The sequence below is a fragment of the Phytophthora sojae genome, assembly GCF_000149755.1.
Source record: "Phytophthora sojae unplaced genomic scaffold PHYSOscaffold_2, whole genome shotgun sequence".
In the NCBI taxonomy this organism is placed as follows: Eukaryota; Oomycota; class Peronosporomycetes; order Peronosporales; family Peronosporaceae; genus Phytophthora; species Phytophthora sojae.
The window spans coordinates 6,983,473-7,004,192 of NW_009258116.1; the positions used below are offsets into that span (position 1 = coordinate 6,983,473).

Consider the following 20,720-nt stretch of genomic DNA (forward strand, 5'->3'; position numbering starts at 1 on the left):
GTAAGTCGTTGTCTGTATGTCCGCCTGGATATCAGGCCGCCCTATTCACGCGGCTCGCCCACGATCGGCGCGCCGATCACAAAAGCGCTGCGAAGGTGTCGGAGGGGGGCTGGACCCATGATGCGGCGGCGGCGAATGACTGGCTGGCGGCCGCGGCGGGCGGCATCGTGGCGCAGCGTAGCGGCATGGTGCCTGCCGGACGGGCTTGGTTGTCATGGCCATCGCAGCGGCGGCTGCCGGGCTGAAACTGGTGGGTGGTCCGTCCCTCCGGGGGCCGGAGCAGACGGCGGCAACACGCCGAGTGCGAGCGCGAGCGCGAGCGCCGGCGCGGCTCTGCTTGGCGCCGCCCCGCTCGTGTTCACGCGCCGGCGGCCAAGACGCTCGAATTCGAGCCCCTGCTTGCAGTCGGCGTCGGTCACGGCCTGCCGCGCGGTCCGCTGCCTACCGGGCCGGCACATCCTGTGAACCACGAGCTGTCGCACCGATCCTTGCCTGCCCTTGAAGGCGTAAACGAGCGAGCGCCGGCTGGCTGGCAGAGCGACGCCGGCAGCTCGATGCTGGGCTTGCAGTGCAAGTTGCACTGCAAGATGATGAAGCCAAGTGTCTCGCCGCGCCTTTTCTGGTCGCGCTGCCCATCTCGGCACTGCCGTACCGTGCGCGCGCAGATTAGGGCCGGCCCTGCCCCTAGGCGCTCGAAGCGGCGCGAAAGGTTTCGAGGACGTTGAAGCGGCGGCGGCGAGCGCCCTTGGGGGGCCCATTGACAGCTCGGCGCGATGCAGTCCGGCGGCTATGAATTCGCGTCGGCGCCGCGCTCCGTGGCCACCAAGCGCAGCAAGGCGTCCGGGGCCTCGTGCGTCCCGCTGCAGTTGCCCCCGCCGCCACAGCGCAATACTTGAACTCACCCCGATATGCTATCGTTGTCCGCAGGAACGCCAACGGCCATGCCGAGCGCGCGCAGAACATCATGTTTGACAAGCGCGTGCACCGCGGCAGCGCCTACGTCATGCGAGAGGTGCGTGCGTCGTCGTTGCTGCTGCGCTGGCGTCTCTAGTCTCACGCACGTTCTGTAGGAGACGCCCGAGAGTCCGGGAAGAGGCGGCGGCGGGGACTCCAGGAAGCCTAGCAAGGGCGCCACTAGGGCGGCTCGTTATCAGCAACACCAGCAGCAGCAGCAGCAACAACAACAGCAACAACAACAGCAGCAACAGCAACAGCAACGGCCGGCCACGCCACCTCCTGTAGGCGGTAGGTTCCACATGGACGTACAGACCGACAATTATCTCGAAGAGCTGACGGACCGCAACCCGGAGGTGGACGCGGATACGCAGACGGATGCTCTGCTGGACCTTCATCCGCCTATTTCGTTCGTACCGACGCCGTCGGGGGTGGACGTTGCCACGCAGATCGAGGGCGGAGATCTGTTCGACTTCGACCTGGAGGTCGAGCCGATTCTGGAGGTGCTCGTAGGTAAGACGCTGGAGCTTGGGATGCTGGAGCTGCTCGAGGAGATCGAGCTGCGCGAAATTCGCCAGCGCCAGGAGCTGTTTGAGCAGGCTCGTAACGCAGAGCTGGCCGAGGTGCAACGTCTTGAAGCCGAGGCCAAGCGCCGCTTCGCCGAGAAGCAGCGGCGCCTGGACGAGGAGACTGCGCGTCTCGCAGCACAAGCCGAGCTGGAGGAGAAGGTGGCTGCCCGTGCATCGGCCAAGCAATACCTTGCTAGTCTGCACGCACAAGTGTTCGACACGCTCGTGGAGAGTGGCCACTTCTTCGACCCATTAGCAAAGGACGTAAAACAGAGCTTCTTGCCTGCGCTGCTCGAAAAGGCCGCTGCTCGCGCGCATCAACTTGACGCCAGCCGCAAGTTGTTAGACGCGATACTCGTCGATGCACTGCGCTCTCGAGCTGCGAGTGGGTAGGACTTCGCTCATGTACTCTTGATAGCTCACTTGATAACGAATACCTGATGCACAGGATTTTGGGTGATTTTGCTGCGTGAAATCGTCGTTTTCCTGTTTGGCAGTGAGCACTGAATACTTGCTGTACAAGGCAACCAGCAATACCTTCAGCACGGAAGTTTGTCATGGACCTTGGGCGCTGCTCAGAGAAGAGATCTTGATCAATAGAGTGCAGTTGACGATGAGGCACCTGTCAAAAAATGCCATCCGAGAGTGAGGAAGAGCGTGCAGCGCATATACGAGCATTGTACGTGAGACCAACGTTACACCCGTAGCGAAAAGATGTGGAGCTCTCGCCGTCACTTTGCCGTGCCAAGAATTATCGTACCAATGCGACTCGAAACATAGCGTGGCAATTTTTGTAGTGTCGGATACACCATAAAATAAAGTTACACGCTCAGGATCAACAAGACGAAGGACGAGCCTCCGCAAGGTTATTAACAGTTGCCCACTTATCGCCGCAAACAAGTTTTTGTGACACCCGCAGCTATGAAGTTTCGCTCCGGTGCAGTTTCGTCCGCAGGGCTTCGAATGCCTGCGAGGGTTGTCTGTATTAGCACAATAGCGCTAGACTTCCTGACCATATATCATCAATGGTTCTGCAGGTAATTTATCAGATCAAGGAGCACCTAACAGTTTTCGGCACCTGGAACATTGCGAAGTTCCTGAAAGGCATGGAGCGCAGCACGGTCTGTTCGAAACATGGAGCTCCGAGATAACTGTTGAGAATTGGTACTGATGACCACAGTTGTCGCTGGGGTTGGCGGTGTACGTGCGTATGCCAGAGTGGGTTGTTTGCCCCGTGATGGCAGTGAGAGTGCCGGAGGTTTTCCCACCGTGGTGGAATTGTCCTTACGAGGTTGTCCACCACAGGACGCTTAGGAGTGCAGCTATACTGTAAGGCACAAAACATTAAGTACGAGAAATACACCTCTGCCTTGCAGGTGGCCGTTGCTGTCTGCTGATCCTCACTTTTGTGTTGCTGCTAGTGAGTTCCCACGCTGCGCAAAGCTGCAGTTCGCAACAATAACTTTGGGAGCGCTGATGCACTTTATTTGGAAATGGCTCACGATTTTGCGTTCGATGCAGCGTCTTGACACTACAGGTACATGTATTTCAATATGGTGGTTCGCAACTGACGAGGCTAAACTCTTCTAAAACTGTTTTGACCTGTCACGAACATTAATTTACAAGTTTGGCCATGCGCAGCAAACTATCCATTACAGTATTATGAATTCGAATTAGCTGGCGCATCAATGACACAAGGGTGATCGCGATCATTAATCCACGGATTCGCGACTCCGCTCGATTCCCGGCCATGAAATTGACTGAGACGGCGGAGGGCAGCGACAGAAGGTAACTGAGGATGATAGCGGTGGTTGCCGATTGTCATCTAAATGCAGGGGGAAAGCGTCAGACGCATATACAACCCCTGCACATACTCCCATGGCGCGCCCGTGACATTCTCAAGCACCATGAATGGGTATTCATGAGTAGCAAAGATGATGTGGAACAGTAACTCTAGCCATTCATCGTGTAGTAATTGCTCCAATCCGCGCTTCCGAGTCATCGACAGTAATCCGAAACGATATATAAAGGTGAAAGCGAGCGTCACATTTTCCATTGCGCCGTTCACCAAGTCGAGTCGATGTTCATCATCAGGAGGGAGGTCGCAGAAAATGAGTGCCACATCTAGCAGCAGCAAAGCGAGCTCGATGATAATGAGCAGATCCGCTAGAAGACGTCCACCTCGCATCAGCAAGCGTCCAGCGCGTCGAATCGTGGGATTTTCAGTCGGCCTATCGACAAGGGTAGTCTCCACCAGTAGTAGTAACGCAAGGCTTCCTTCGGACACATCATTCATCGCCTGCAAGCGTTCACTGTCAACTGAAGCGAAATGCACGAGGCTTACCCAACCCAGGGTCGCGGTGAAGAGTAGAAGTAGCCGCGTTTTCAGCTCTGTAAACTCCAACTATATCGACATTGTGGGCAACCCCTAACAAGAAATGGGACGGTGGCTATAAAATTATCTTCGCGTCCTTAGAAATTATGCCAGATCCTAGACTTCGTTGACCAATGAGGCCTTGGTAATGGCTCACTGAAGATTTCCGGGAGCTCGTAGCTTGATAGCTGCTGACGTACGAAACCAGCGAAGGCATCAGCCTGCAGCTCAGTAAACTTTGCAACGCACCCCTCTGCCTCGATTTTCAAGAAATTGATCACACTACCATTCGCGTTTTCAGTCGGCGAGCAAACCAATGAGCTCGTACTAAGAATTACATCGTCATATCCGAGGAACCACGAAAACAAGTCAGAGACTTCTTGCAAAAGGCAAACTGTATTCATTCTCTTATCTGCGGCTCCGCCGCCTACGCTGCAAATACCTGCACTTACTATCGACATAACTAACTCTAGTTCATTCTCAATGACTGGCCAGTGGCCCAGGGAGTAACCCTTGGTGTATCGCACACCAAAAGGGTAACCACAAGGGTAACCTCCGTGTAACCCCGTTACACTCTCCCCCATCAAGACGGCGAACACGCCAGCTTCAAAAGCCCGGACCATTCCGATCTTCCAGTTAGGGTCCAGACCCATCGCGAGTTCGACTTGTGCTCACAGAGCCTCATTGTCGAATCGGCTGCGCGTGTAACGCATGCACGCAGCCCCCGGGTCTACAGACCAGCAGTCACAAGGCCCGCGCACGAGCGCCACGCAGCCAGGGCACAGCCCATCCGTCGAGCCAGCCGCCGAGTCGTCACAGACGCCGAGCGCAAAGGAGGAGCCCGTGCCCAGCACCCCGCAGAGGCTTCCATAGCCAAGTATCGTGCAGCGCACCCTCCGAAGCTGCCGCCAGCGAAGATGTCGGAGCATAGCTCAAGCCCGGCTGGCGAGCAGGCGCCAAGGCGTGTGCGCAATGCGTACGACGATCTCTTCGGGTCTGAGGAGGGCGAGGTCAACGCCAACCCGTCGGAAGGCGATGGCAGATCGCCGCGGAGTGGGCACAGCCCTTCAAGAACAGCGCGTTCGCGCTCGCCCCCGCGGCACTCGTTCATCAGCCCAAGGTCAGAGACCCGGGGGTCGCACTTACACCCGGACCCGCTGCGCCATGCGCCACCTCTGCCTCCGAGGGACGGGGATGATCCGACGGATCCCGACACAATCTCCAACCCACTGGACCAGGCTCAGCGCCGTCAGCTCGAAGAGCGCACCGCGCCAACGCGCTCGAACATACCGGAGGCATTGCCTATCGTGAACCCCTCTCGGAGAGACTATGGCTTTACAAGCAGCGAAGATCCATTGAAGGTCGCGAACGACTGGGCCAAAGGCCTGCTGGGTTCATACGTCGTAGGGCCGAGAGCCTCGACAACGGCAGATGTAGACGAGCGCCTCGCGCTGCGCCAGCGCTATCTGACGCCGCAGCAGACCACTTTCTCGGAGAATTGCGCCCAGCTGGATGGTCAACTGCACGACCAGTCGGTGCCTCAGATGCAGCGCATCCCGATGGTCCTCGTTCCAGGTGAGACCGAAGATGAAGATGATGGCCAGTTCCAGGCCTGGGTTGAGAATTCCCGTAAGTTGCCGTCAATTGATGCTCTTCGAGCAAGCTATAGAAAGCAAGATGTTCTTCTTGAACGGCGCCTCCGCTTCATGTGGGCGAAGAAGAAGGCCCGCCAACAAAATCGCCATGGTCAAAGACCACGCGCCCAAGGCGCCAATCGTGCGCTTCGAGATACTCCGCGCCGTGCGTCTACGTCCACGCCTGCGGCGCCAGCTCACGCTTCGCGCTCGAGCACTCGCTCGGATGTGTCATCCTCTCGTTCTAGCGCCGGGAAACGCGAGGCGACCGACGAGTTGGCTTCGAGCTCGGTGAGCGTCTCGGGTGGTCCCGATCAAAAGCGTCAACGGCGTCCGGGCAATCTTGCCTCAGGGGCACCTCGTACTCCCACGACGGTGGCTCGCCCCGCCACTTCACCAGATATTGGGTATGACCCCGGTGACAACGTCGCTTTAGAAGCCGCTCCACATGGAAGTGAAGCTCTCCGTGCTCATCGAGCAGAGCAGGAGGTCGGCGAGCCGCCGCTAAACCCTGCGGCTGTGCGAGCGCAGTTGTCCGAGCTGGAATATCAAGCCGGGCGTGGGCGCGACCACCGCGACTGGGTCGGGAGGCAGTTTGCGCAGAACGACGACGCGCTCCGCGCTGTTGAGCGCCGGCTCCACGATCTTGAAGATCCACCAGATGACCGGATGGGTCGGTTGGAGCGCTTTGTTCAGGCGCTGCACGGCCAAGTCCAGATCCTGCGCGGGCAGGTTGACGTGCTGGTGCAGCTGCAGCGGGGCGCTGCCCCTCCAACGGTGCCGGCGCCAGCGCCTCCGCGCTCACCTGGCTCGGGTCGCGGTAACGCTTGAGCAAGCCCACGTAAAACACTGGGTGTGTGCGCATCTTCTTGGGAAGGTTGAGCGTGTACGCAAGGCCCTTCTTGGCCACGACCTTAAACGGTCCGATGAAGCGAGGACGCAGCTTAGTCTTGAAGACCGCAGAAACTGCATGTGTAGGTAGGTTTTTCGCGTTTAATAACACCGGGTCTCCGACCTCAAAGTTTTCCATATTACCCCGGCCTCTAGCGTCAGCTTGTTCCTTTTGAACGTCTTGGCTATCAGCCATTGCGTCTCGCACATGCCTTAAGACATTCAGACGGATCGATAAGAAGTCGTCCAGTTCCTTACGAACACATCGAGGGCTGACATCAGCAAGCCTATCGGCTAACTCTGTGCCTGAAGCAGGTTTTCCTTGACTGCTTCAAAAGCGCTTTGCTGCTCGGCATCCCAACACCATTCAGCATCCTTCTTGAGAAGGTTAGACAATGGCTGTGCCAACTCAGCATAATTCTCGCTGTACTTGTGCGAATAGTTTGCCAGACCCAGCCACTTGCGCAGGTCTTTCGGGTTCGCAGGAACCGGCCAGTCCACAATGGCCTTGACCTTGGCAGGGTCCGCTCGGAGACCACGCTTCCCAATGAAGCATCCCAGAAAGGGAATTTCTTCAGCGCCGAAGATGCACTTGTCGGCATTGGCGTAGAGCTTGTTCGCTCGCATACACTCGAGCACGGCTTTCAAATGGTCGATGTGGTTCTCCATATCCGACTTCCCGTGCTCCGCACGACTGGGGACGAAGATGTCGTCAAAGTACGTCTGCGCATATGCGCGATGCGGCCGAAACAACTGCGTCACAAGACGATTAAACGTTGCCGGTGCGTTTGACAGCCCTTGGGGCATAACCAACCACTCCCAGAGCATGCCGCCCGGAGTACTCACCGCAGTGAGAGGGATATCACTCGCTCTCATGAGCAGCTGATAGTAGCCATCGACCAAGTCGAGAGCGCTGTACAACGTGCACCCAACCATGTTGTTCTGAAGAACATCATTGCGAGGTATCGGCGTTTGTGCCGGGATAGTGGCCGCGTTAAGCTTGTTGAAAGCATGCACAATGCGCCACTTGCCGTTCGGCCTCCTGACACAGAATGTCGGCGTCGAGTGCGGGGACTTGCTTTCGCGCACCAGTCCTGCCTCGTTCTTGGCACGAAAGAAGGCGTCAATGACGTCACACTGTTCCTTGGGAAGTGGCCACTGGCGTGTGACGCAATATTTGGTTCCCGGAACCAAGTCAATTTCATGACGAACGCCTCGATCAGGAGGTAGGCCCATAGGCGGGTCCTTCGAGACAACGTCTCCGAACTCCACTACCAACGGGTACAACGGATCTGACGGATCCTTCAAGATGGCTGAGCCACTACGTTTATTAAGCGCCTGCTTAGTGTCCTCCAGGACCGCTTCGTCCAATAGTGACGACGAGTTTAACTCTTCTTCTGGTCGTATCATGACCACTTCGGCTAGATCGCCCACCTTTAAGGACTCGCCAAACTCGGCGACGGATATCTCCTCAAGCTCAAGGAGAGCACTCACGGAGGGAAGAGCTTCAAGGTTGATGTCACCATTGACATCTCCCGTCAGCCCATTTACGAGCGTGTATAGCTGCTCGCAGCACTCGCGTGGAGCTTCATCGCTCGACACGCTCGACGCCGCAGACGCTCTGCGTCTCTTCCTCCTCCTCATCCGCGCCCGAGGCCGAGAGGATGAGGGCGACGTGGCGGCAGCGTCGCCACCACATCCAGGCGACAACGCGCCTCCGTCCATCGTGGACGCCAGCGAGGAATCGCCAAAACGGCAATCCTTGGTCATGAAAGCACCAGGCGAGACACGCTCCGCCTTGTCCCCCGCAGGGCCATGCCCAACGGGCCGCGACAAACTGTCGCCGAGCGTCGAACGCCCCAAAGTCGATGGAGTACGTGCCATCCCACGCGCACGAGGGGAGCTGAGCTCTGAGTGCCGCGACATACCGTCGCCAGGCGTTAAACGCCCCTGAACCAGCGGAATACGTGCCGCCCCACAAACGCCCGACGGGCGGTGCTCGGTACCGGCCGACGTATACGACGTCGCGCCCCCTCCGGGAAGTGCTTCTCCAACAACGGCGTTGTCGACCAACTCGGACACGCCGATGTCCAGCACAGCGACCGACTCGGTCCAGTGCTCGCGCCAAAAGCGCTTCTGTGTCCTGGCAGAGGTGGGTTCATGACTCGCCAAAGCCCCACCAGGAGAGAAGTGCGTAGCACCTAATGTTTTCGACCTCCAGTCGATCCAAGGCTCATGGCGTTCCAGCCACGCCATGCCAAGGATGAGGTCATACCTTGAATCCAGGTCCAAGACCAAACAGCGTTCCGTGCTGTCAAAGTCAAGGAACTTGACGCCCAAGTCCATGGGGACCTTGGGCACCGTGACACGAGTGCCCGTCGCCAAACGGACAGTGACTATGTCATGAGAACGCGCGCGAAGCGCCACAGCATATAACTCGCTGCCCTCCATGGAGGAACGCCTGGCGTAATTGCCGGACGCCCCCGAATCAATCAAGATCGCCCACGGCTTCTCGAAGCCCTTCACAGTCGTAATGACGACCAGCAACCCCGGCTTGCATTTACGTTCCGTGTTTGAGAGTACGGCTCTCTTCGGGACTAGACTCCGTTGTCCTCCCCCTCCCTGAGGCACTACAGAACCTAGTTCTTCCCCAGTAGACCGCCCCGCGCCTACTGGGAGTCGCCGTTTCCCCGCGACGAACCAGCCTTGTGGCTCAAAGCGGGGCCGCTCAAACGAGCAGATTGCTGCTTGCGCAGCGGGCAACCCGGCCGCAAGTGCTCGGTGCTGCCGCAGGTATAGCAACGGCGGATACCGCGGCGCTGCTCAGCAGCCCGAAGCTCGGCTTCGTCACTTTCAGCGTAGCTGAGGTCCATAGGTTCAGGACCGTTCGACGTACTCGCCTGTGGCGCGCTCCAGCCGACGCGAGCGGACTTGAAATTGTGCTCGGCGTTCAACGCCACGGCCACAGCTTCCTCGAACGAGGTAGGACGACTGCTGAACACTTCCGTGCGAGCCACTCCGGTCCTGAGACCATCCATAAACACCGTGACGGTGACAGACTCAGGCAGCGGTTCAGCGAACATGCCGGCAATGAGCGTGCGTAGCTCCTGGACGTAGTCCACCAAGTCCTTTTTCCCCTGACGGCAAGCCAGGAACTTGGACCGCACGCGGTATGCGTGGTTCGGCGGCGATAACACTCGTGAGAGCTGTCGCTTCAGCTCATCCCATGTCGGGAAAGCTTGGTCTACCGACGACCCGCTGGTAAGCGCCCACTCACGAGCTCTTCCGCTGAGCTTAGAGATGGCAAGCGCGACGCGCTGGTGCTCCGATTGAAGCAGGGCAGAGCCCATGGCCATTTCGATCTCGCGGATCCAGAGCAGGAGATTCTCCCCCTCCAGACCCTCGAACAACTTGACACTCAGCATGAGTGGCTTGGGTCGAGTCGATCCGGCTTGCGACGCGGCCGACACCGCTGCAGGCGCCGTCGCGCTCATCCTCTGCTGAATGTGCTCCAACAGAGCATTCTCGTAACTTGAGAACGCCTCAAGACGCGCGTTGATCGCGTCCGGGCCTTGCGAGGCAAGGTGCGTCACGCCCGTCGGGTCCAACAGAGACATAAGCTTTTTTAGTACCTCCTGCTGGCCGGGGGCCAAATTCGCGAACGCAGCTTGCTCCATCCTCACAGAGGTACAGTCTAACAGACTCAGGTGAGGGATTGACTACGAGTGCTACCAAGTGCAGCGGGGCTGCCGTAGCTCCTTGCGTAGAGGAAGACTTTATGACTCAAAGAGTCCAACAGGGTCCTATCCGAGGAACCACGAAAACAAGTCAGAGACTTCTTGCAAAAGGCAAACTGTATTCATTCTCTTATCTGCGGCTCCGCCGCCTACGCTGCAAATACCTGCACTTACTATCGACATAACTAACTCTAGTTCATTCTCAATGACTGGCCAGTGGCCCAGGGAGTAACCCTTGGTGTATCGCACACCAAAAAGGTAACCACAAGGGTAACCTCCGTGTAACCCCGTTACATTAGTGATACTGCGCGCGTGGGTCAATGGCAAGAGACGGAAACACACAGAGTATCCATCTCGTCGCGTTCAAATTTAACTAGTTGTGTGCACTCTCATCAAACGTACATGCCGTGAAAACGAGTGAGCATCTCGCCGAATGACTTCCGTCGTCGTCTGCAACAACTCGGTGTTGAATGAAGAGGCGCGCCGAGCTCGCAGAGTGGCAGCAGACTTCGCCTGTCTGCCAGTCGAGTTATTTTGCAACTGAAAGCAAAACCTCTCAAACATGTTATTATTGTTTTAGCAAGTACGAGAGAAGTTCAGATAGCCAGCTGTGGTCTGGATAGTGCAGGCAGAGAGCTACCTGCCAACCATACATAGTGCGATGACGACACGAGGCCGAGGAGTGAGGAGTCGAGGACGCAGTCCGAAGACGAGCTCACTTCCTCTTTTGCCTCCAGGTACCGAGCACGGATCTAGAGTAGTAGGCATAGGAATAGAGGATAACCAAAAGAGTAATACATTGTAGTGAGCTACCTACTCTGTGTAAACTGTTCATTTCAACACTCGGCGAATAAATAGCTTCGATGTGAGCGCGCTTCGCCGGAGATCAACTTCACGTCCGAAGTTCGTATCGGTCGATCGATTTGTTCTCGTGCTATTCGTGTCGAATCTTATGCGAGTCCTCCGATGCACGACGCAAAAGCGCCTAATACCAACACATAAGAAAGGTTCATAGCAAGCGTGACATCACAGCAACAAGCACAAACTCGGGAAGTGCGAGGGCTATGACCAAGACCCAAGAAGCCCAGAAGACCGCCGACTTCGTGCAGAGGCTGTTCTGCTTGCCGTGCTCCTTGCTGCTCAACTTTGGGCTATTCCAGTATCTGGTGTCTTGTGTTTCGCAAGCGGCATCGGGAGCCTCTCGTGCGTCTTCTTTTCGCCACTGCATTCCTGAGCTTCGCCCACCTCGTGCCCCAGTGACGAGTTCTTGGACAATCTGAGCGATGCCTCCGACGCATATACAGTGCTGACGTTCCTCCTGCAGATCATCATCCTCATTCGCGACATCAACAGGAAAGTAAAGCTCTCCGTCGTAGCGAGGCTCGCACGGATCATCGAGTTATTAGTCGTGGTCACCCTGGTCAACATCGCCGAGCTCATTTGGCAGGAGCTTCAAACAAATGCTTTCGAGCTGCTTGATGACACGACCAAGAACGTGTCGTTTGCCTTCGTGGCGTATTTCCGCTTCCACTTCCTTGTGTTGGCCCGGGGATCGAACAAGGTGTGGCGCCACCAAAAGCTTGAAATGGTCTACTACATGCTGCTAGTCACGCATGCCGTGCCGTTTATCATCGTCTCCTACACCACTGGGATTCACTTGGATCACGTCCAGGGACTTTGGATGCGCGTCACGATTGCGCTTTGCCTGTTCTCCACAGCTCGCTCCAAGGCAGCGAACGCAGAATCCCGACTCGGAGGGTCTTCCAGAGGGAGCGCAGGGAGCAACAACCCTCACGACGCGAGTTCTGGGCGAGGCCTCACCAGGTTGAGCCTGAAAAATAACAAATGCACCAGCGTCTGCCCCGGCCCGTCCGCACAGCAGGCGCACTCCGGCGGTAATACTAGGTGAGCACCAGGAAAAGAGGAAAGAGGTCATACATGTAGCGCATTATCTTGAATTTACGTGGATGGTGACTTGACCTCTTTGCTGTCCAGACCTGTGAGTCAACACACCGCGACGCCATCGTCCTTGTATCTACGGGTTGAGTGCAAAACAATTCGTTTACAGGCCCTGCCAGCGTATTCACGAGTTCGCTACACCCGCAACATTGAGTCCGCAACGGGGATGAACACGGATGAAAGCGTTTGCCTGTGTGCATCTGCGTGACATAAGCAGGACGGTCGAGTTGGCCTCGCGGTCGGCTTGTGTGGTCATCGTCGCCAATGCAGTCGACGAGAGGGGTTTCTCGTCGAGTGCTCCAGGCACTTTGAGGCCTTCCCGAGGCTCTCTTTCCTACATGGGCGCGTGAGCGGCATGAACATGCGGGAATGTTGATAAACTATGCGTTTACGAAGGACCTCTGGAACGGACTGACGCATTCCCTTGTGGGGTTTTGTTGGAGGGGGCCACTCAAATATCTTCGCGGCTCCATACACAAAGCGAGCGAGCGAGTCGTCGTTCGACCTCCGTGTGCAGCGTACAGAGCGAGCAAGCAAGGAAAGCAAGGATGCAGCAGGCCGTGCTGGACCCGGAGTCGCAGGTGGAGAAGGGCGAGAACGCCCGCATGTCGTCGTTCGTGGGCGCCATCGCCATCGCCGACATGGTCAAGACGACGCTGGGCCCCAAGGGCATGGACAAGATCCTGCAGTCCATGGGCGGCCCCGACAAGAGCATCTCGGTCACGAACGACGGCGCCACCATCCTGCGCAGCGTCTACGTGGACAACGCGGCCGCCAAGGTCCTCGTGGACATCGCCAAGACGCAGGACGAGGAGGTGGGCGACGGCACCACGAGCGTCGCCGTGCTCTGCGGCGAGCTGCTGCGCGAGGCCGAGAAGCTCATCGACCAGCGCATCCACCCGCAGACCATCATCGACGGCTGGCGTATCGCGCTCACGAGCGCCCACGAGGCGCTCGTGGGCTCGGCCAAGGACAACTCGCAGGACGCCGACAAGTTCCGCGAGGACCTGATGAACATCGCGCGCACGACGCTCAGCTCCAAGCTGCTCACGTACGAGAAGGACCACTTCGCCAAGCTGGCGGTGGACGCCGTGCTGCGGCTGCGCGGCTCGAGCAACCTGGACTACATCCAGATCATCAAGAAGGCCGGCGGCTCGCTGCGCGACTCGTACCTGGACGAGGGCTTCATCCTGGACAAGAAGATCGGCGTGGGCCAGCCCAAGCGCATCGAGAACGCCAAGATCCTGGTGGCCAACACGGGCATGGACACGGACAAGATCAAGATCTACGGCGCGCGCGTCAAGGTGGACTCGATGGACAAGGTCTCGGCGATCGAGGATGCCGAGAAGGCTAAGATGAAGGCCAAGGTCGAGAAGATCGCCAACTTTGGCATCAACTGCTTCGTGAACCGACAGCTCATCTACAACTACCCTGAGCAGATTTTCTCCGAGAAGGGAATCATGGCCATCGAGCACGCCGACTTCGACGGCATTGAGCACCTGGCCGCTGTCACGGGCGGCGAGATCGCGTCCACGTTCGACAACCCGGACGCCGTGCAGCTGGGCGAGTGCAAGCTGATCGAGGAGATCATCATCGGCGAGGACCGCATGCTGCGGTTTTCGGGCGTCAAGACCGGATCGGCCTGCTCCGTCGTGCTGCGCGGCGCCAGCTCGCACTTGCTGGACGAGGCCGAGCGCTCGCTGCACGATGCGCTGGCTGTGCTGACGCAGACGGTGAAGCACTCGCAGACGGTTATGGGCGGCGGCTGCACGGAGGTACTGATGGCGCAGGCCATCGACAACAAGGCTCCGTCCGTGCCCGGCAAGAAGGCGCTGGCCATGGAGGCCTTCGCGCGCGCGCTCCGCCAGCTGCCTAGCATTATCGCCGACAACGGCGGCTACGACAGCTCGGAGCTGGTGACGCAGCTGCGCGCAGCACACCACCGCGGCGAGACGACGGCCGGCCTGGACATGCGCACGGGGTGCGTGGGCGACATGCAGGCGCTGGGCATTCGCGAGGCGCTCAAGAGCAAGAAGCAGGTGCTGTTCTCGGCCGCAGAGGCCGCCGAGATGATTCTCAGAGTAGACGACATTATTAAGTGCGCGCCGCGCCAGCGCCAGGGACAGTAGGTAAGCAGCTGGGATTCTTTAGTAGCGTTGCGGACTGGTAGCAATGGCGAAAGCAGCATGCGTGTGCGCTAATGAGCAAGACGGTTAGTATTACTATGAGTGGGGCTTCTCGCTTTGCTGTTCGAGCGCTCGTACTCGAGTGGTGGTCGTCTTCAGCTCTGTTATAGATGACTGGCGAGTCGCCAATGTACCCTTTATCCAGATCGGAAGCTGGACTCAATGGGAGATTCTTTCAGTGGGCGATTTTCCGCCGTTCCCCACTTCGCAGTGAGCTTCGCAGTGGACGTATCGACTCTGCAATGAACTCTGCTTGGCGGCCTGCGGCCTGTTGCTGCCTGTGTGCTGCTCTTCTCCTCGCCGCGGCGAGCTCGCAGGATGCCGGTAAGTCCGCGACTCAACGTCAACCGGGGCAAGAAACAGTCTTAACGTTCTTGCCTGCTTTCAGGCGACACCTCCTCGGGGGACACTGGCACAGGCTCCAGCACGACGACTCCAGTAGCGACGACTGCGACGCCTACCACCACAACACCAGCGACTACGGCCCCGGCAACGACAGCTCCGGCAACGACAGCGCCCGCCACTACAAGCCCGACACCCACGACAACTGCGCCCGCGACTACAGCGCCAACCCCCACCACCGCAGCTCCGACCCCGACGACTTCAACTACTACGGCTCCAACGCCGACGACCACCACAGCCCCCACTGCGACGACCGAAGCCACGTCTTCACCCGCGGCGACGACGGCGGCGCCCGTGGTGGAGCACTACAACTCGTCCACGCTGCCTCCTGGAGTCGACTCCAGTATGCTCGGCGGCGACGAGCTCGTGACGGTGGAAGTCACGGAGACGACGCTGGGGGACGGCACCACGTCGTACAGCTACGTGATCATCACAAGGAGCGGCGACACGGAGAAGACGATCGTCTTGAGCCCGACGACGGCCAGCTCGGGCAGCAGCAGCAGCAGCAGTGGCGGCGGCGCTGAGAACAACACCGCTGCTGCTCAGTCAGGCAGCTCTCAGTCGGACGCCGGCACCGTCTCCAAGTCGTCGAGCAGCTCGGTCGGCGTCGGGGCGATCATCGGGATCATCGTGGCGGCCGTGGTCTTCATGCTCGTCGTGTTCGCGTTCTTCATCGCGCAGCGGCGGCGCAATAACCACCGGTCGAGCGACGCTTCTTCGCAGGACTTCCTCGAGTCGCCCGTGGTGGGGAAGCAAGTGCGGCTACTGGAGCAGGGCCAGTCGCCGGCCGACACGACGGAGTACCAGGAGATCACCCGGACCACGGCCGCCAACTCGCGCTCGTCGGGCAGCTCCATGCCGGACGGCAGGCGGCACCGCAGCACGCTGTGGGAGGACCCCGTCATTCTGGCGTCGCGGATCCCCATCGACCGCATCGAGCTGGGTGCCGTGATCAGCCGCGGCGCCTACGGCGAGGTGTACCGCGGCCGCTACCGAGAGCAGGACGTGGCCATCAAGACGCTGTTGCCGGAGAAGCGCAAGGACCTGGCGCACATCCAGGCGTTTCTGTCCGAGGTGCGGCTCATGGCGACCATGGAGCACCCGCACATTGTGCAGTTCGTCGGCGTGGCGTGGGAGTCGCTGAGCGACCTGTTCTGCGTGACCGAGTTCATGGCCGGCGGCGACCTGCGCTCGCTGCTGAGGGAGTACCTCGCTGCGGGCGTCCGCCAGGGGATGGATGCCAGCAAGGTGCGCATCGCCTACCAAGTGGCGTACGCGCTGACGTACTTGCACTCGCTGGAGCCCGTGGTGCTGCACCGCGACCTCAAGTCACGCAACATCTTGCTGACGGAGGCACTGGACGCCAAGATCACGGACTTCGGGGCCTCGCGCATCCGCTCTGACGCGACCATGACCGCCGGCGTGGGCAGCTCGCTGTGGATGGCGCCCGAGGTCATGCTCGGCAAACGCTACGGGGAGAAGGCGGACGTGTTCTCGCTGGGTGTGGTGATCTCGGAGCTGGACACGCACGAGCTGCCGTACTCGCACGCGAAGGAGGAGGGCGGCAGTGGCACCGGCGGCGGCGGCGGCGGGCGGCCGCTCCCGGACACGGCGGTGCTGCAGATGGTGTCGCTGGGCAAGCTGCGCGTACGCTTCTCGGCGTTCATGGACCCGGACATGGCTCGCTTCGTGGGCAGCTGCGTGAGCATGGAGCCCAGCGAGCGCCCCACGGCGGCCGAGGCGCTGTACTACCTGCAGGTGGCGGCCCGCAACGCACAGTACTGATCGGCCGAGCTGAACCAAGGTAGAGCAATTGATTTCCAAGTTGAAGTTAGTTCTCGCAGACATCAAGCGCCCTTGCCTTCCCTGCTACGCTCCCATGATCGCAAAAAGTCAAAGCGTTGTCGCAGCGGCGAGTCTCCACGGGAAACCCGCCGCTGGACGGAGCTGCCAGGCAAGCCCCATGGCACGCGGCCGCTGCGGATCCCATGGGGTTCGTGCATGCACAAGTTGGTGGTGCCGCCAGTGTAACGTTTTTAAACTTGATCTGAGTATGAGCATACTCAGATCAAGTAATCGAGAGGCAGACGCGACGTGGTGCAACTTCATCCAGTCAAAGGAGTTCTGCGCCCCGAGGTCTCCCGGTGCAACCTTCTTGTCGGCCGACTCGGCGGGCGCAACTCTTCTGCTCTTGACTCTACCTCCCGTGCTGCTGCCGCCGAGCGACCGCAATGCTTGTTCCCCAACGCCGCCGTCGCTGCGCGCACTATTGTAGTCATACGTGGCCTGTATGGCAGACTGAGAACTGCACGGAGAGCTCACTGGGCGTTTTGCTCGTTTGTCTAGCGGCGCCGACGAATGCTGGAGCGCTTCAACCCGAGCCGTGCCAGCTGCAGCGCCCGAGCATGGACCTTACCACGCTTTGCGGTGAGTGCCCGCTCCCATCGTTGATCCCGCCGGGGCTATGCCCGACCGCCCGGTAGAGTGGAGCGTGCGTCACGCTGGAGAGCGACCTTGGCGAGCTCGCCCGAGGCTCGGGTTGCCCGTCCACGCGAGGCGCTGCGTTCCGTACCTCGAACGTGAGTCATTCTCCAATCTGCCGCCAGCCCACAGATACCCGCAGCCACCCTCGCCAAGCATGAAGGTCTTCGCGTCCTCGCTGATCGCCGCCGCCATGGCCGCCACCGTCGCGAACGCCGCCACCTGTGACACCGCCTCGGTGACGGCGCTGCTGACGTCAACTGAGGTCACCGTGCGCCAGCGCTTCCGGGTACTCTCCGTCCTCGCTCAAGACGCCGACGAAGGCCGAGATGGCCACCATGTGCAGCAACACCGCGTGCCAGACCGTGCTGAAGGACCTCACCACCATGTTCCCGGAGGAGTGCACCGTCGGCACCTTCGCGCTCTACTCGGACCTGATCACGCCCGTGATGACGGAATGCAGCAGCTCCGCCTCGAGCTCCTCCACGGCCGCTTCGGCCAGCACGAGCGCTTCGTCGACGTCCACTGCTGCGTCCGCCGCCGCCACGTCGACTTCCGCTTCGGCCGGCTCCGAGAGCGTCGCCACCAGCAGCGCGTCCTCGGCCTCGCTCGACAGCGCCGTCGAGGTGACTGCGGCCCCCGCCAACACGACGTCTTCGGCCAGCTCGGACGACGACGTGATTGTGGGCGACTCGGACTCGGGCAGCCTCGACATCGAGACCCAGACCCCCGCCACGGAGGCGCCTTCCTCCTCGAGTACGGCGGATTCGGCGGCCAGCGCGTCCAGCGCTGCGGACGACACCTCGAGCGGCTCCAGCGCCGGCGTGGCTGTGGGCCCTTCGGCCGCCCTGCTGGGCTCGGCCCTCGTTGCCACGGCTGCGCTCTTCCTGTAGAGCACCACTACGTAGCCTTGAAATCTGAAGTTTTGTTAGTTGAAAGCCCCAAAGTGTTTTGTTTTTATAAACGCTCATTCCATTCCGCTTCCCGCCACTGCGACGTCATGCGCCCGGTTCTCAGTTCACTCGCAACAGCGTCCTTGAAGCATGTTTCGTGCGATAAGGGGCGAATACCTATTGTCCTTGAAGTAAATTTACTACAGTAAAGCTTAATCTACGGCGGCGCGAACAGCTTAAAGCGAGTAGCTGCTCGGGTACGCCTTCGAGATCGTGTGCAACCGGTACAGCACCTCCGCAGCTGTGGGGCGGTCCTCGGGTTCCATCTGCAGACACTGTTGCGCCAGCTGCGTCATCTCCGTGGGGCCGACGTCGGAGAACTGCACTTGTAGCCTGCCCATAAGCACAAGCTGCAGCACCGCCGCGTCGGGCAGAGGTCTGCCTGTCTCGCTGTTCTCCTTCGCGTGCGAGTAGGGCAGTTCGTGCGTGTCCAATTCTGAGAGCACGACGCCAAACGAGAACACGTCCGCCTTCGCGCCATACTGCTCGCCCAAAACGACCTCGGGCGCCATCCAGAAGCTCGTCCCAACTCCAGCAGTCATGGTCTTGTCCGACCGTTCTCGAGATGCTCCGAAGTCCGTGATCTTAGCGTCTAAGGAATCCGTCAGCAGAATGTTGCGTGATTTGAGGTCGCGGTGCAGCACGACGGGATCCAGAGAGTGCAGGTAGGTCAGTGCATGCGCCACCTGCAGCGCCATCTTGATCTTGGCAGGGTCGAAGCCCCTCGGGTGGTCGTTCTCGTAGTACTTTATCAGCAGCGTGCGGAGATCGCCGCCCTCCATGAATTCCGAGACGGCGTACAGCTCGCTGAGCGACTCCCAGGCCACACCGATGAACTGCACAATCTGGGGGTGCTCCATCGTCGCCATGAGCTTGATCTCGGACAAGAACGCTTCGATGTGGTTCATGTCCTTCCTGGTCGATGGCAGCAGCGTCTTGACGGCGACATTTTGGTCGCGGTACCGACCGCGGTAGACCTCGCCAAACCCGCCGCGGCTGAGCAGCTCGCCGAGCTCGACGCGGTCGACGGGGATCCGCGCAGCGACGATCACCGGGTCGTCCCAGAGACTCGACGAGTGTCTGCCTCCGCCACTGCGGTGTGACGGCCCTGTGGACGAGTACTGGTCACCTCCGTAGATGGAGGCGCCGGTGCCGTTGCAGTTCGGGTGCCTGGTGGAGTCGGTGTAGGTGGAGCCCGTGTTGTGCTGCCGCTCCTGCTCGTAGGGCACGTCAATGGCGTGCGAGTCGTTGGCCTTGGGCGTGTTGACTATAGCGGCGGCCACCGCGGCCTGCAGCTCTCGCTGGCGCTTGGCCTTTCGGCGCTTCCGCATGCAGCAGCAGCAGCAGGTGAACACCAAGAGCACCGCGACGCAGCCAGCGACGATCGCGATGAGCGTGCCCGTGCTGAGACTCACCGAGTACGAGACCTCGTCGTTCTGCGCCGCCGCCAGCAGCGGCAGCACGCAGGACACCACCACGGCGGCCAGCATGAGTGCACGCGGTGGAGGGCTGCGCTGATAACTGGGGGGGGAGTCGGAATACACAGGGCAGGGATGCCTGCTGCAAGCGTAGCGTCGCAGAAGGCCTAGCGAATCATCGAGCCATGCCGCGCCAACAGATGGACAACAGAGACGTGCATTGGCGAAATTCCCGACAGTTACCGGTTGTAACCTGAAGCAACGACCGCTTTCCTAACCTGCTGCCGGTCGGGAAGAACACACCCATGGCATCACGACTGTGGTCACCATGCACGACCACCTCAAGCTACAAGGCTGGCTTGCTCAGTTCGTTAGTGCGTGAAAATTATACGAGTTGTTCCGACAACTTCAACTTGGAAATCAATTGCTCTACCTTGGTTCAGCTCGGCCGATCAGTACTGTGCGTTGCGGGCCGCCACCTGCAGGTAGTACAGCGCCTCGGCCGCCGTGGGGCGCTCGCTGGGCTCCATGCTCACGCAGCTGCCCACGAAGCGAGCCATGTCCGGGTCCATGAACGCCGAGAAGCGTACGCGCAGCTTGCCCAGCGACACCATCTGCAGCACCGCCGTGTCCGGGAGCGGCCGCCCGCCGCCGCCGCCGCCGGTGCCACTGCCGCCCTCCTCCTTCGCGTGCGAGTACGGCAGCTCGTGCGTGTCCAGCTCCGAGATCACCACACCCAGCGAGAACACGTCCGCCTTCTCCCCGTAGCGTTTGCCGAGCATGACCTCGGGCGCCATCCACAGCGAGCTGCCCACGCCGGCGGTCATGGTCGCGTCAGAGCGGATGCGCGAGGCCCCGAAGTCCGTGATCTTGGCGTCCAGTGCCTCCGTCAGCAAGATGTTGCGTGACTTGAGGTCGCGGTGCAGCACCACGGGCTCCAGCGAGTGCAAGTACGTCAGCGCGTACGCCACTTGGTAGGCGATGCGCACCTTGCTGGCATCCATCCCCTGGCGGACGCCCGCAGCGAGGTACTCCCTCAGCAGCGAGCGCAGGTCGCCGCCGGCCATGAACTCGGTCACGCAGAACAGGTCGCTCAGCGACTCCCACGCCACGCCGACGAACTGCACAATGTGCGGGTGCTCCATGGTCGCCATGAGCCGCA

The 20,720-nt window shown here is 59.9% G+C and overlaps 4 protein-coding genes across 4 annotated transcripts; 3 read left to right on the forward strand and 1 right to left on the reverse strand.

Moving 5' to 3' along the window:
- Positions 1 to 773: 773 nt before the first annotated feature.
- PHYSODRAFT_296879 (hypothetical protein) lies at positions 774 to 1,916 on the forward strand (the record flags this gene model as incomplete). The annotated part of the gene is made up of 3 exons (XM_009522012.1): positions 774 to 850; positions 928 to 1,012; positions 1,071 to 1,916. 3 exons carry the CDS (start codon positions 774 to 776, stop codon positions 1,914 to 1,916), a joined length of 1,008 nt encoding a protein of 335 aa, XP_009520307.1.
- Positions 1,917 to 10,933: 9,017 nt separating this feature from the next.
- Positions 10,934 to 14,977, forward strand: PHYSODRAFT_285022 (hypothetical protein). The gene has a single exon (XM_009522013.1). The coding sequence runs from the start codon at positions 12,667 to 12,669 to the stop codon at positions 14,245 to 14,247; it is 1,581 nt and encodes a 526-aa protein (XP_009520308.1). The 5' UTR covers positions 10,934 to 12,666; the 3' UTR covers positions 14,248 to 14,977.
- A 74-nt stretch (positions 14,978 to 15,051) lies between these two features.
- PHYSODRAFT_539944 (hypothetical protein) lies at positions 15,052 to 17,127 on the forward strand (the record flags this gene model as incomplete). Its single annotated transcript, XM_009522014.1, has 2 exons — positions 15,052 to 15,251; positions 15,300 to 17,127. 2 exons carry the CDS (start codon positions 15,052 to 15,054, stop codon positions 16,489 to 16,491), a joined length of 1,392 nt encoding a protein of 463 aa, XP_009520309.1. The 3' UTR covers positions 16,492 to 17,127.
- Positions 17,128 to 17,400: 273 nt separating this feature from the next.
- PHYSODRAFT_354036 (hypothetical protein) lies at positions 17,401 to 20,720 on the reverse strand. The gene has a single exon (XM_009522015.1). It carries the CDS (start codon positions 19,628 to 19,630, stop codon positions 18,317 to 18,319), a length of 1,314 nt encoding a protein of 437 aa, XP_009520310.1. The 5' UTR covers positions 19,631 to 20,720; the 3' UTR covers positions 17,401 to 18,316.

Excerpts from the sequence above, each read along its gene's own strand:
- PHYSODRAFT_354036 (XM_009522015.1), bottom strand. The coding sequence starts at position 19,630 with ATGCTGGCCGCCGTGGTGGTGTCCTGCGTGCTGCCGCTGCTGGCGGCG.
- PHYSODRAFT_285022 (XM_009522013.1), top strand. The coding sequence starts at position 12,667 with ATGCAGCAGGCCGTGCTGGACCCGGAGTCGCAGGTGGAGAAGGGCGAG.